A 13,418-nucleotide genomic window follows, 5' to 3' on the forward strand; every position below is an offset into this window, starting at 1 on the left:
CAAAAAGTAAAGAGACGATCACTAAAGAGAGCACTAAATAAAACTTAATGTCTCCATTACTGGTTTTCTCCTGTGAGAAATCATTGAACTCCGAAATCGCCAATGCAAAGTTATCAGTGACTGCAACATTGACATTGACTGTCGCTGAATGAGAAGGCTGTCCGCTGTCCTGTACTAGAACAGCTAGTCGTTGCTTTGTTGTATCCTTCTCTGTAATTTGTCGGAGAGTTCTTATTTCTCCATTATGTAAGCCTATTTCAAAGAGCGTCTGATCAGTAACTTTGATTAGTTTATAAGAAAGCCAAGCATTCTGTCCAGAGTCTTTATCAACAGCCACAACTTTAGTAACCAGATAGCCAACATCAGCAGAACGAGGTATGAATTCAGCAACAGGAGATCCTTTACTCAGAAATGGATATAAAATCTCTGGATGATTGTCATTTTGGTCGTGAACATAAACATCTATTATTACACTAGAACTGAGAGGTGGAGACCCTCTGTCTTTAGCTATCACAGAGACTTGAAAATGATTCAGTTCTTCATAATCGAATGAACGCACAGCATAGAGGACACCTTCGTCTGAATTAATAGACACAACTGATGAAACTGAGATGTTATTAATTCCCATTTCTGCAATGAAATAAGAAATTCTACTGTTGACGCCCGAGTCATCATCGTTTGCTCTAACCGAAAAAAATGAAGATCCTGGTGCATTATTTTCCGTGATGTGTGTTTTATATTGCTCCTTTTCGAATTTTGGAGCATTATCATTAATATCACTAATCTGCACTGTGATTGTCTGAGTGGCTGAAAGTGAAGGCTCTCCATCGTCTTTAGCTACAATAGTAATGTTGTACTGCGACACTTTCTCACGATCTAGAAACCCGTCTGTTTGTAAAGTATAAAAGCTGTTTAAGGACGATGTCAATTTAAACGGAATATTATTGTTCATAATAAAACAATTAACCTTTCCATGTCTTCCAGAATCTTTATCTTGTACGTTAAGAACTGCTATCACTGACCCAGGTAAAGAGTCTTCAGAGATTTGACTTGAGACTGACATGAGATTAATTAATGGCGCATTGTCATTTACGTCAATTACTTCAATTATAACTTTACTAGAACTTATAAGACCACCAACGTCTTTGGCGTCTACTGTCATCTCAAACACATTAGTGTTCTCATAATCAATTTGACCAATGACAGTAATTTCCCCTGAGTCTGGATTTATTATAAATAAATCTTTAGCATGATTTGGTACATGTCCAAAAAAATACTTAATTTGCCCATTCAAGTCTTTGTCTGCGTCATTTGCCTGTACCCTTATCAGAACAGAACCTATCGACGAGTCCTCTCTGACAGAAGCTTTATAAACCTCCTGTGTAAAAACGGGAGCATTGTCATTGACGTCGAGAACAATAATCTTTATTTCAGCTGTTCCAGACCTCTGAGGCTCCCCTCCATCGACCGCTTTTAAAACTAGAACATGCTCTTCTTGTGTTTCTCTATCCAAAGGCGTTTCTAACAATAGATTAACAGAGCTGCTGCCATCGGATTGCGTCTGCATCTTTAATTTAAAATGATCATTTGGTGTGAGTGTGTATGATTTCAAGTTGTTTACACCCACATCGCTGTCTTCTGCATTCGGTAGAGTAAACATTGCTCCAGGAGGAGATAATTCACTAATTTCTAATTGAATATCATTTTTGGAAAAAAATGGATTATTATCGTTTATATCAATGATATCAATCGTAACTCTATGAAATTCTATCGGATTTTCAAGGATGATCTGAAAATGTAATAAGCATGGACTTATTCTACCGCAGATCTGCTCTCTGTCTATTCTGTCTTTAACGATTAAAATCCCTTTATTTACATTTAGCTCTACGTATTCGGTGCCGCCATCGGTATATATATGAGCTTTCCCTGTTTTCAGTCTCTGATGATCCAATCCCAAATCTTTAGCAATATTACCTATGAAAGCTCCTCTTGCCTGTTCCTCTGGAATAGAATAACGGACCTCTGCATTAACTAAAAATACACAGTCTGTAAAAACAAATAGGATCGGTACCTGCGTAATGAATGTCCAGGGTAGCATTTTTTCCTAATGATATGAGAACAACAAAGCGCTATCCTTTACTGAAGAAAATTAATGGTTTTTAGTTTCCTTTTAAGTCGCCTTTTGCACGTTGAAGAATTTGCAAGTATATCCCCAATCATCGGTGTAAATCGTGCCGAATATTTATATCCAGTGTATGCCTTTGTATTCCCGTCTTTCTGAATGTCGAGGCCCTTCTGTCTGTGTGATACTGAAGCTGTTGCAGGGGAGGTGCTGCTGCATTTCTGCTTCAAGAAAATCACCTCGTTGATCAACAGCGGCACTCGCAGTTCAAGTATTTAAATGCAGAAAATATAGACATACAGTACTATAAAAGTTCCTGTCTTTGCAATAATGCCAGATAACTTTTGTTTAACGTCTATTTTTAAAAAATGTGTTTGTAAACAAAAATGAACACAGAATTGAATACTGTTTATTGTTTTTTTAAAAACCAGTTATCATTAAAATGCTTTAGCTTGTTGAAGTATAATAATAATAATAATAATAATAATAATAATAATAATAATAATAATAATAATAATAAATACTTTTCTCAGTACTCAAAGCGCTATCCACACAGGGAGGAACTGGAAGCGAACCCACAATCTTCCACAGTCTCCTTACTGCAAAGCAGCAGTATATGATCAGTCATCTCACAAGGAATATGTTCTTTGATCTTAGAATGATTTGTGAGATTTGTACTTTCTAAAACATTAGCTGAAGAAGAAATTGCCTGAGACATTTCTGTACTGTACAGTCAATCAAGAAATAAACAGTTTTTTACTAATCAATGTGTCAGTTAAAATCCTTTAATAGTTTTATTTTTTAAGATAACATTGCACATATATTCACTAAAAATATATTTCAATTGTAGATTCTCTTTAATACTGTACTGCACTGAAATCCTCAGATAATTGAATAAATGATCCTTGTGTTAAAATGAATACAAGGACTTTTGGAGAAGATGGCTACAAGTATGCTTCAGGTAAATAGAGAATAATTTGTATATAAAAAAATTTACATATATACATTTAGTAGAACATTTCTCTCGTGGTCAAATAGGTATTTAAATATAATGTGAATGACTAATTTATATGAAAACACATTGCAAGGGTTTAAGAAGTAAATACAGTATCTTTAAGTCATTATTTTTAAATGGTTCATTATTTCTAGGGCCCATTTATAGAATCGCCCATATGACAATGGTGTCATATTATCAATTGACCTTGCAGGTGTGAGAAAAATCTCAAATACCACACACCATACAAGGGGGTTTAAGGTGTACAAACCCCATGCAGACACTGACCACATTCAAAAGTCAAACCAAGGTTGTTCAATCCATTAGACAGCAGCTAACCACTGTGTTATTTTTTCATACAACATTAATTCTGAGTGCAGAAACCTGTAATGGAAGGGCATGAAGAAAGCTTGCTCACTGCAACACAAAACAAACACTCCTAAACCCATTGTCACTCATAGAAAGTTAATTCCGGTTTGACAAATCTCAAAGAATTCATATATTTAATGTGCATTAGAGAAAACCTATAATTGAATTGTAAGGCTTATGAGAAAACGAGGGCAAACATGAAGAAAGATATTAGGAAAGCTAAAAGTCAGTTGGAGAGGAGTATGGCAGATAAGTCGAATTTGACCCTAAGAGATTCTTTCTGTATTTTAGCAGTAAAACAAGAGTCAAGGAGAAGGTAAAGTGCATCAAGAATAGTAAAGGGAAATTAAAAGATACAGACAGTGAAATAGCGGATGCTCTAAACTTGCATTTTACTGAGGTCTTCACAACTGAGGAAATGGATAATCTGAGTGATTTAGAAATTGTAGAGGGAGAAGTGCTGCTCAGATTAAATAAGATGAAATCAAACCAATCTCCAGGACCAGATAATATTTGCCATTGAACTCTTAAGGAGGCTGGTTAGTACATATATAAACCCTTGACACGTATTTTTAGGAAGTCACTGGGGAGACTCCAAAGGACTGGAAAATGGCAAATATTACCCCTTTTTTGTGGCCAGCCAAATCCAAGCAACTCTAGGCCAGTAAGCTTAACATGCTTCACAGGAAAATTAATTGAAGGAATTATTAAGGATAAGATTAAGCAGCACATGACAAGTACAGGAGTTTTTCTGAACAGTCAGCATGGGTTCAGAAGAGGGAGTTTATGTTTAACTAACATACAGGAATTCTTTCAGGAAGCAACCAAAGGATAGGATTAAAGTGGAGCACATATCTTGACTTTCAGAAAGCATTTGATAAGTTGCCATGTGAGAGGTTGGGCATCAAAGTAAGAGAAGTGGGAGTTCACAGTGATATTTTTAGATGGATGCAAAATTGGCTCAGACGAAAGAAGTACAAGGTGATGGTGTGAGGAACCTCATCAGAATCGGCTGATGTTAAGAGTGGTGTTCTACATGGGTCAGTGCTTGGGCCGCTGCTATTTTTAATATATATAGACTGTAAATGATTTACATAGGAATATAAGTAACTAGCTGGTTAAGTTTGTGGATGATACCAAGATAGGTGGATTGGCAGATAATTTGCAATACATTAAATCATTACAGAAGGACTTGGAAAGCATACAGGCTTGGGCAGATTTCTGGCAGGTGAAATATAATGTCAGTAAATGTAAAGCAATACACATAAGAAGTAAAAATGTTAGATTTGAAAACACAATGGGAGGTCTGAAAATCGAGAGTTCACCTTATGAGAAGGATTTAGGAGTCGTAGTTGACTCAACGCTATCAACTTCCCATCACTGTTCAGAAGCCACTAAGAAGGCAAATAGAATGTTATATAGCACAATGTGTGGAGTTCAAGTCCAAGGAGTTTCTGCTCAAGCTTTATAATGCACTTGTGAGAACTCAACTGGAGTACCATGTGCAGTTTTGGTCTCCAGGCTACAAAAAGGACAAACCGATGCTAGAAAATGTCCAGAGAAGAGTGACTAGGTTGATTCCAGGGCTACAGGGGATGATTTATCAAGAAAGCTTAAAAGAGCCCATCCATTTCACTTTAAGCAAAAGAAGATTAAGAGGTGACATGACTGAATTGTTTAAAATCATGAAGGGAATTCATACAGTGGATCAAGACTGTTATTTTAAAATGAGTTCATCAAGAACACGGGGACACAGTTGGAAACTTGTTATGGGTAAATATTACACACACATTAGGAAGTTTTTCTTTACACAGAGAACCATAGAAACTTGGAGTAAGCTACCAAGTAGTGCGGTAGACAGCAGGACTTCAGGGACTTTCAAAACTAGACTTGTGTTTTCAGACCAATTAAGTGGGTAGGACTGGTGGGCTTTGTTGGGCTGAATGGCCTGTTCTCATCTAGATTGTTCTAATGTTCTAAGATGCACATCAGAAGGCACACTATGCATTAAAATGGTCAGGTCAAAGTTTAAATTTAAGGCACTGGAGCATTCGGCCAGCAGAACGTATTTATTGTCATCCAATACTTTTTCCATCAAATACTTTTTAAGTCAATAGAACCAATCATGAATCAAATTATAGTCAATTATTTGTTATTTTCCAAAATCCTTATTTGTTATTTTCCAAAATCCTCAATATACTAATTTATATATTAAGTATAAAGCACTAAAAATATACAAGTGTATTTTTTTCTGTAATTACTTTTCATTGAAAAAGCTTTGAAAATGTTTTGAAAACGTAATCCAGAGGAATGTTATTATCTGACATTATTTATCAAAGTATGTTTGATTCTTAATGCTTTAAAAAAACACAGAGCAATGTATCAAGAATCTTATTACTGTCAATGATTATTTATAGTGTATTTAGAGGTGAGCATTAATACGTGTCTTAATATTACAGTTCTTTAAGTTATGTTTAGTTATTCTCAAGTGCTTTCATGGTTTTACTTTTAGGGAATCCAAACTCAAAATCCATTTTAAACATAAAACACTGTTTATCTTCTTTTTATCTGCTGTGCACCTGGGCCTTATCTACTTTATATATACTTTTTCCTTTAAAAGCCCAATGCACTAAGGCACAATACATAACAGTTAGTTATGTGAATAAAATTTATGTGCCACTCAGTATGACCAATTATACTTTTTTTTAAAGATTAAATGATATAAAATGTGACCTTTGACTGCTGTATATTGAAACACGCAGTATAAAATGGTTACACTGATGATAGGTTTGACAGGCTAATGTATTCAAATATAAGATCATAGCCGGCAGCTTAAAAATATTCAAAACTTTAAAATGAGTTCCCATTTAAAACAAAAAATTGAACTGCAGATAAATATACTGTAGCTTTCATGGAACAATGCACACATATATTAAAATAAAAAGAAAAGAAATTATACTATATATATATATATATATATATATATATATATATATATATATATATATATATATATATATATATATATATATGCAAAAATAAATATAACAATATCCAGTTCATTATCACGTACTAATTTTAAAAATAGCATGTAAGATAGAGTAATGTTTTCTAATAGAACAGCTAGAATAGCTCTCATAATATGTTATTAACAAATAATAAATCTTGGTAAAAGGAATGTTGTAGGTTTAAAGAAAAAGCAATGTAAAAATAAAGTGTCAAAAATGATTCTTGGATATGAATAAGGCCTAATTTTATAGCATTATACCACAGTACTTAAGACCGCTTTATATGTCTTCTCTTTTACTTATTTATTGTGAAAATCCATCTGGGCTGAAATCATTCAGAATATACTGAGTGTAACGTAAATATACATATGGTGAAGCAGTGACTGGCACTTTGCTTTTCCAGAAAGTGGGGCTTAGTTTCCAGGTTATGGGAATATAGCATATTCTCTACATATTTACAATATTTTTCTCTATTTATTATAATTTATTTCAGTGATGCCAAAAAGTATTATACTGAACAGCTTAATTTTTTCATCCATTCATTCATCTGTCAATAGTTAAACTGCCTTTCTTTATTCTGGGTTTATTGGGCGCAGGAGTCTAACTGTTACAAAACCAACTCTCAAAAATGACCTGAGCACATCCAAATGGTCACTCAAATATATTCTCATACTGACTTATAGCATAAACCAAGTAAGCTAAAATTCACGCTTTACTAGTCAGAGCGTACTAGATTAAATATAGTAACAGGAGAATGAAAGGTAAATTCAAATGTGTGCAAATCAGATCCTTGAAGGCTGCAATGGATGCAGGTTTTCATTGTTACACCTTTCAAAACAGTTGACTAGTTTTTGCAGATAATCGACTTCTTTGGCCTTAATTTCTAAAGACTTGCTTTTTAAGACACAGACAACTAAATTGTGTTTTTTGCCCTTATTTATCAAACAAACAATAATGAGATACTAAGTAAGCCAACACATGACCAGCTAACTTGCCATTCATCATCCAATATCTGAAAATGAAGAAAGGTGAAAGAGCTCAGTAATGATGATCTGCTTTTAGGTTACCAAAACATTTGCCGGTGCTTTTAGAAAAAAAAAGTCAACAGTTTAGGAAAGGTCTCCTGCGGCAGAATGACAGGAGCAACACAGCATGGAATTAAATAGGAAGTTTATTTAACAACTACAATTGGCTTCTAATTAAGAAACTGCTTGGAGTAACTTTGGTTGGGATTTGAGGCCTGACTTAATTGGTCATCAGTTCAGTTAGTTCATATCTCAATTTAGTTTTGGTGCTATTAAAGCAAAAACTATACAATGGATAGGACTGATATTTAAAGCACAAGACAATTACAATGAAGGAAGAAGAAGTCAATTAACAGTAGAAATTGGTGACTGATAAAGAAAGTTGCATGAAGTAAAACCTGCAGCCACTGTGGCTCTTCTGGAGCAGAGATGAACACCCCTGGATTTGTCAGTAACTCTGTGTTTATCCATCATCTACACACATGGGTGTGATCCATTATGAAATAGTAACATCAAGGGCTTTTTATTGTTTTATGCTTAATGCTGCCAAAACAATAGCCATAACCCATAAAAAAAGTTAAACAGATGTAGAATATGCACAGAGAAGCATCAGTAATAATAGTTATAATAGTAGTAATGAAGTGCATAAGAAAAAGTATAAGATTAATGACTATGAAATGGTTTTTGTAAATATTGGTAAAGTGATACATGTTCCTATATTTTACCATAAATACTTAATATTATGCTATATACCTACATGGTGTATTTACTTTGGAATTGCATTACAAGAAAACACAATATAGTATATTGATCACCTGTCTGTGTAGCACAGTATAAGAATAAAAGGACATTATAAGCATTTAATTTATATGAATATGTACACAATGCAAATACAAGATCTGGATAATAGTAAATCAATGTGTTACGAAACACTTGAGAAAGAGTCCTGATCAATTTAATGATTTATAAATCAAAATGTAATGCTTTTAATAATTTTAAAAACTTATTTAATTTAGATAAAATTTGTACACAAAGGTGATATCATGCAGCTTTACCTAGAGAAAAACAGAAATATTGTAATTTACAATAATGTAAATTTATTTAAGGCACTGCCTGCTGAAATTATTGTTTCATTTAAAGCAGAAAAAGGCTTTTAGTATGTACAGTGGGCTGTAAACAACAAGGCTACTCGCTTAGTGTGTCACCAGGGGCCTCATGTATAACGCCGTGCGTAGAACTCACACTATAACATGGCGTAAGCAGAAAAGCGGGATTGTGCGTACGCACAGAAAAATCCAGATGCAGGAATCTGTGCACACGCAAAATTTCACGTTCTTCCACTACATAAATCCCGATTAGCGTGAAAAGTAACGCACGTGCACGCGCCTTCTGTCCCGCCCCAACTCCTCCCAGAATTACGCCTCTTTGAATATGCAAATCAATATAAATAGCCTTCTGTGAAAAGACAATGGGAAAAGCACAGGGGAAAATATAAGAATTTCAGCGAATACCAAGTGGAGGCAAAGGAAAAACGTACTATTTGTTGGTTTAAACAGTGGTATAATCAACAAAAGAAAGTTGATCGAGTGACAGAGTGTCGGAAAAACTTGAAAGATCAAATTCACAAAGTCGCACAGTGCCCGAAATAAAAAAGAAATCACATATCAAAGTCGCCGTGAAAAGGCGAGTCGTAGCCCACCGTCTGTGTGTCATATGAAAGCGTTTTAGGGTACAAACAAAAAACATAGGCACACAGTGGGAAAAAAGCACAAAATGTCAACTTTAATCTCGAAATTTCCACTTTAATCACGTAGTTTATTTTGCCATTAAAGTAAAACATCATAAACTTCATCTTAAAATCGTTTATTTTACTAGTTTCTCAAGTAGCATGTTAAATGCTTTGTTCTGTGTTTGATCTTCTATGTGCTCTATGTGTGTGAATCACTACGTGCTTCTGTTCTTTCTCTTTCTCCGACAGGACACAGAATGCATTACATTCGAGATATTACAGCTCTCTGAATAGTTAAAATACTGAGATGTATACATGATATCATTTTCATGACGATAGGAATGGAAGCATGTTATTAAACATGGGAACACGGTGGCGCAGTGATTGTTCATTTCTCACGCAAGAGGCTTGCTGCACCATGTGTGACCTTCGATGAAATAATTTATTACTGAAGTACTGTCTCTTTCAAACGTAGCCTACTAACCTCCAATTCCTGTCCATACTTTTCTTTCTCCAATCGCCACACAATCAGCTCTGTAATAGACGTTAAGCCATCTGTAAGCTTAGAACGCCGATTCTTCAAAACTTTTAAGAAACATTGAAATATCTTCGTAGTACATGTTTAATTATTCTATTCGTCTATCCTTCCAGTGTCGCGTCAGCACCAGCAAGAATACAGCGCAAGGCAGGAGCTATCCTTGAACTAGCTATACGCTGCGGCACCGTGTCCTCACATGTTTAATTATTAACAATACAGATTATTTAAATGAAGTTAAAGTTTAATCTGTATACTATAAGCAACATATTTTGCTGCATTTCATCTTAAAAATGATATTGTCATCATACACGCTTTATAAAGTGGCGCAGGTTGTGCAATATTATAACTGTAGTGTAAGTTTACAGTGAGGTGATTGTACTTATAAGTACAAACAGTTCTACAAGGAACACTTGATGGACTGATTGAGTGCGTTTATAGTTCTTGGGATGAAACTGTTTCTGAAACGCGAGGTCCGTACAGGAAAGGCTTTGACGCTTTTTGCCGTGGTTGAGGTAGTGTGTACTTGAAACTGTATACCGATAATTCTCTTTCCGATCATCTGCTGCTGTGATTCACACTCAGATACAGTGATATAAATACTCCGAGTGGTGCAGTGAGAGTAATATGGAAAAAGATGATCCGCAGTGGCAACCCTTAACGGGAGCAGCAAAAAGAAGAACAAGGTGCAGTGAGCGTACCAGTTATGGTATTTGGAATACTATGGCTATTCCCTGGACCATTATATTGCTACAGGTTAATTACAATCAGATGCATTACACTAATAAACAATATGCAGTTAATTTCAGTGTATTTATAAAGCCGCGTCAGGAATGTGGAGCTAAGAAAGAAAGGATGAGCACACGGGAACAGTAGTTTGACCATTCTGTGGACCATTATATTGTTACAGGTTAATTACAATCAGATGCATTAAATTTATGAACGATATGCGGTTAATTTCAATGTATTTGATAAAGCCGCCGCCGTGGATATGGATCTAAGAAAGGGTAACCACACAGGAACAGTAGCACTGCTTTGACGCTGGGTGCCGCCAGTCTGCAAAACCGAGCGGAGAAATTGCATACGCCAAGGTATGAGTTATCGTGGAAATGTGCGTGGCTTTACGCCAAGTTTAGGTTTTATACATCGCGATTTGAGCGTGGAAAGGTTCGTATGCAACATTTCTGTGCGTACGCACCGTTTATACATGAGGCCCCAGAACTGTTCACTTAATGGGTAAGTGACATTTTTCCAGTCAAAGTTATTTCTTCACAACAATGGAATACATTGATATAACACTTAAAATGTGTTCTAAAGTGATGTATTTTTATTAAATTTTAAAAATACCTTTTCTGTTCTTGCAGCTTACTATGGGACTGAAGGGTACCAGGGTTCACAGGTAAATGAAAAAGACTTGAAACTCACCAAATAATCCACTTTTTATTTTTAAATATGCCTTTTGTAATTTAATGCGGCATCCTTCTGATAAAGATTTGAAATGGGAAATAATTATTTTATCATGTATTCTTCAAGCTATTTCTCTTGAAGTAAGAATACATTTCTTGTTCATTTGTCTGTTCAGAGTCGCCGTTGTGGGAGAAGTTTTGAAAAATCCCAACAAGCCCCAAGTGCCGAGTTGTTTTCTGTTGATAATCCTATTTTTGTTTCTGCTGTTCTATTTTTTAACAGCTATGTTCTGCCATGGCTTGTAGTAACAGACTGATATACTCAAATCATTAATTAAAAAAACAACAACAACAACAAAAAAACACTTACTTTTCATCCATTACATTCTGTGCTGTTATTATGCACAGCCTGCACAGTAAAAATTACACTGACTGCCTGCCAGCTGAGTGAAAAAAGCACATAAGAGTTTCATTGTACTTTGTAGAAATAACAAAAATCTAAAGTGATCAGATATACATCATATTTTTAATTAAAGCCTGAGATTTTTGAAAGGGGCAAGTAATCTGCATGCTGCAACTGCTGTCTGAAATATATGAAAAATGAAAAAGGCAGAGTGTGAGATAAAATATACTGAAGTGACACAAACTAGATGTCATCATTTTTTAATACACCATGAGTCGCTCTTGCTAAGAACATGAGAATACATTAGCAATCGTGTCTGAGTGAGTATACTCACTGACTTTCATAAAAAACCATCACATTGTAAATGCAGGGAGGGAACATGTAAAACTCCTACAAATCCTGATGCAGTGAGGCAGAAATGACAGCTCTGTGCTACCTGGGGAGGCCGACACAAAAGAAGTTCTGCTATTGGTGGTGTGAAAGGGGTTGGCACAGAGATAGCAAGCAGCACTTATAAAGCATCTCCTGGCTGCTATAGTCCTTTGGTCCTGACACATAGCTGCCAATACATTAAGTCTCGGATTTGGACCTTGGCCTTGAATAGGTTTATGTTTACTTTTGTGTTTAAACAACTTTCTCATAATTTTTTAAGTAATATGTTAAAAGGTGTGTGGCAGAGGCATGGTGGCTGTGTGTTTGGCACTGCTCTGTCATGTATCACACATTCAGAGTTTGAATCTCTTTCTAAGTCATTGTGACTATAGAATTACCATGTTCTTTCTTTATGTGCTTGGGTTTTTGTCTTTGAGTATTTCATTTTTCCAACACCATCCCAAAGATTTCAAAAATTCTAAACTGGCCCCATGTGGGTGTTTAATCCCTGAAACTGAGAGGTAGCTCACCAGGGTTTAACATTTAGCTGAAAATATTTCTGCCATGTATCCTATGCTTACAGGAAAGGTTCTTGCTGTTTATGTTGGTTTTGTGGTTATTTCAACTGTTACCCTCATTATAAAAAAGATTTAACACCACAAGGACATATATGAAAATAAGAAATGCTTATTTCAAAAAAGGTTATGAGGTGAGTTTGACAGAGAATGTTGAAATGTCCTAATTAAGTGTCTTTGCCTACATCCATTTTACTAATGCAATACCTAGACATTCATTGGTCTACAATGCATTTAAAAACAACACGAATGTTGCAATGAAAATGGGATGAAAATCTAAATATCTGAAGAAATTACTTATTTATTTCTTACTTTAAAGTCCTTTTGAAAATCTAAACATTTTTCTTACTTCAATTAATGGAAATTTATGTGGAGAATAACTTGTTTATAGGTATTTTGTTGTAATCACACTTTGCTGATCTGTTTTGATCCACAAATAAACTGGTGATAGACAAATTATTACAATTCCTAAATAGAATATAATGTTCATTTACATTTTAAAACTGCTGACTTTTCCGGAATATATAATGAATATAAAAATCAAGCCTGCATAAAATATGCAATTAGCGTTAAAATCATTAAAACAGATTTGTGTTTAATTTAGACCCTTTTTGAAAAAAGAAATGGAAAAACAAACACAACACTACATTACATTACAATAATCCATCCATCCATCCATCCATCCATTTTCCCACCCGCTGAGCAGGGTCACGGGGATCTGCTGGAGCCAATCCCAGCCAACACAGGGCACATACCATACAATAATCAATAACATATACAACAACTGCTGGTATAAATGAAATTTCAGTATATAACAAAATGCAAGTACGTAAGTTTACCTGCATAAGATCTTCTTCAGCAATTAAATCACTCGAAATGG

At 35.0% G+C, this 13,418-nt stretch overlaps 1 protein-coding gene across 1 annotated transcript in view; it reads right to left on the reverse strand.

Annotated features, from left to right (window-relative positions):
- Positions 1-8,525: 8,525 nt before the first annotated feature.
- LOC127529710 (protocadherin beta-3-like) overlaps positions 8,526-13,418 on the reverse strand; it is a 38,774-nt gene continuing 33,881 nt past the window's right edge. The window contains exons 2-3 of the mRNA XM_051934287.1: positions 13,378-13,388; positions 8,526-8,573 (exon numbers count right to left, since the gene is read on the reverse strand). Of these exons, the coding sequence (XP_051790247.1) occupies positions 8,526-8,573; positions 13,378-13,388 (59 nt within the window). The remainder of the gene's footprint in view (positions 8,574-13,377; positions 13,389-13,418) is intronic.

The sequence above is a fragment of the Erpetoichthys calabaricus genome, chromosome 11 (assembly GCF_900747795.2).
Source record: "Erpetoichthys calabaricus chromosome 11, fErpCal1.3, whole genome shotgun sequence".
NCBI classification, from domain to species: domain Eukaryota; kingdom Metazoa; phylum Chordata; class Cladistia; order Polypteriformes; family Polypteridae; genus Erpetoichthys; species Erpetoichthys calabaricus.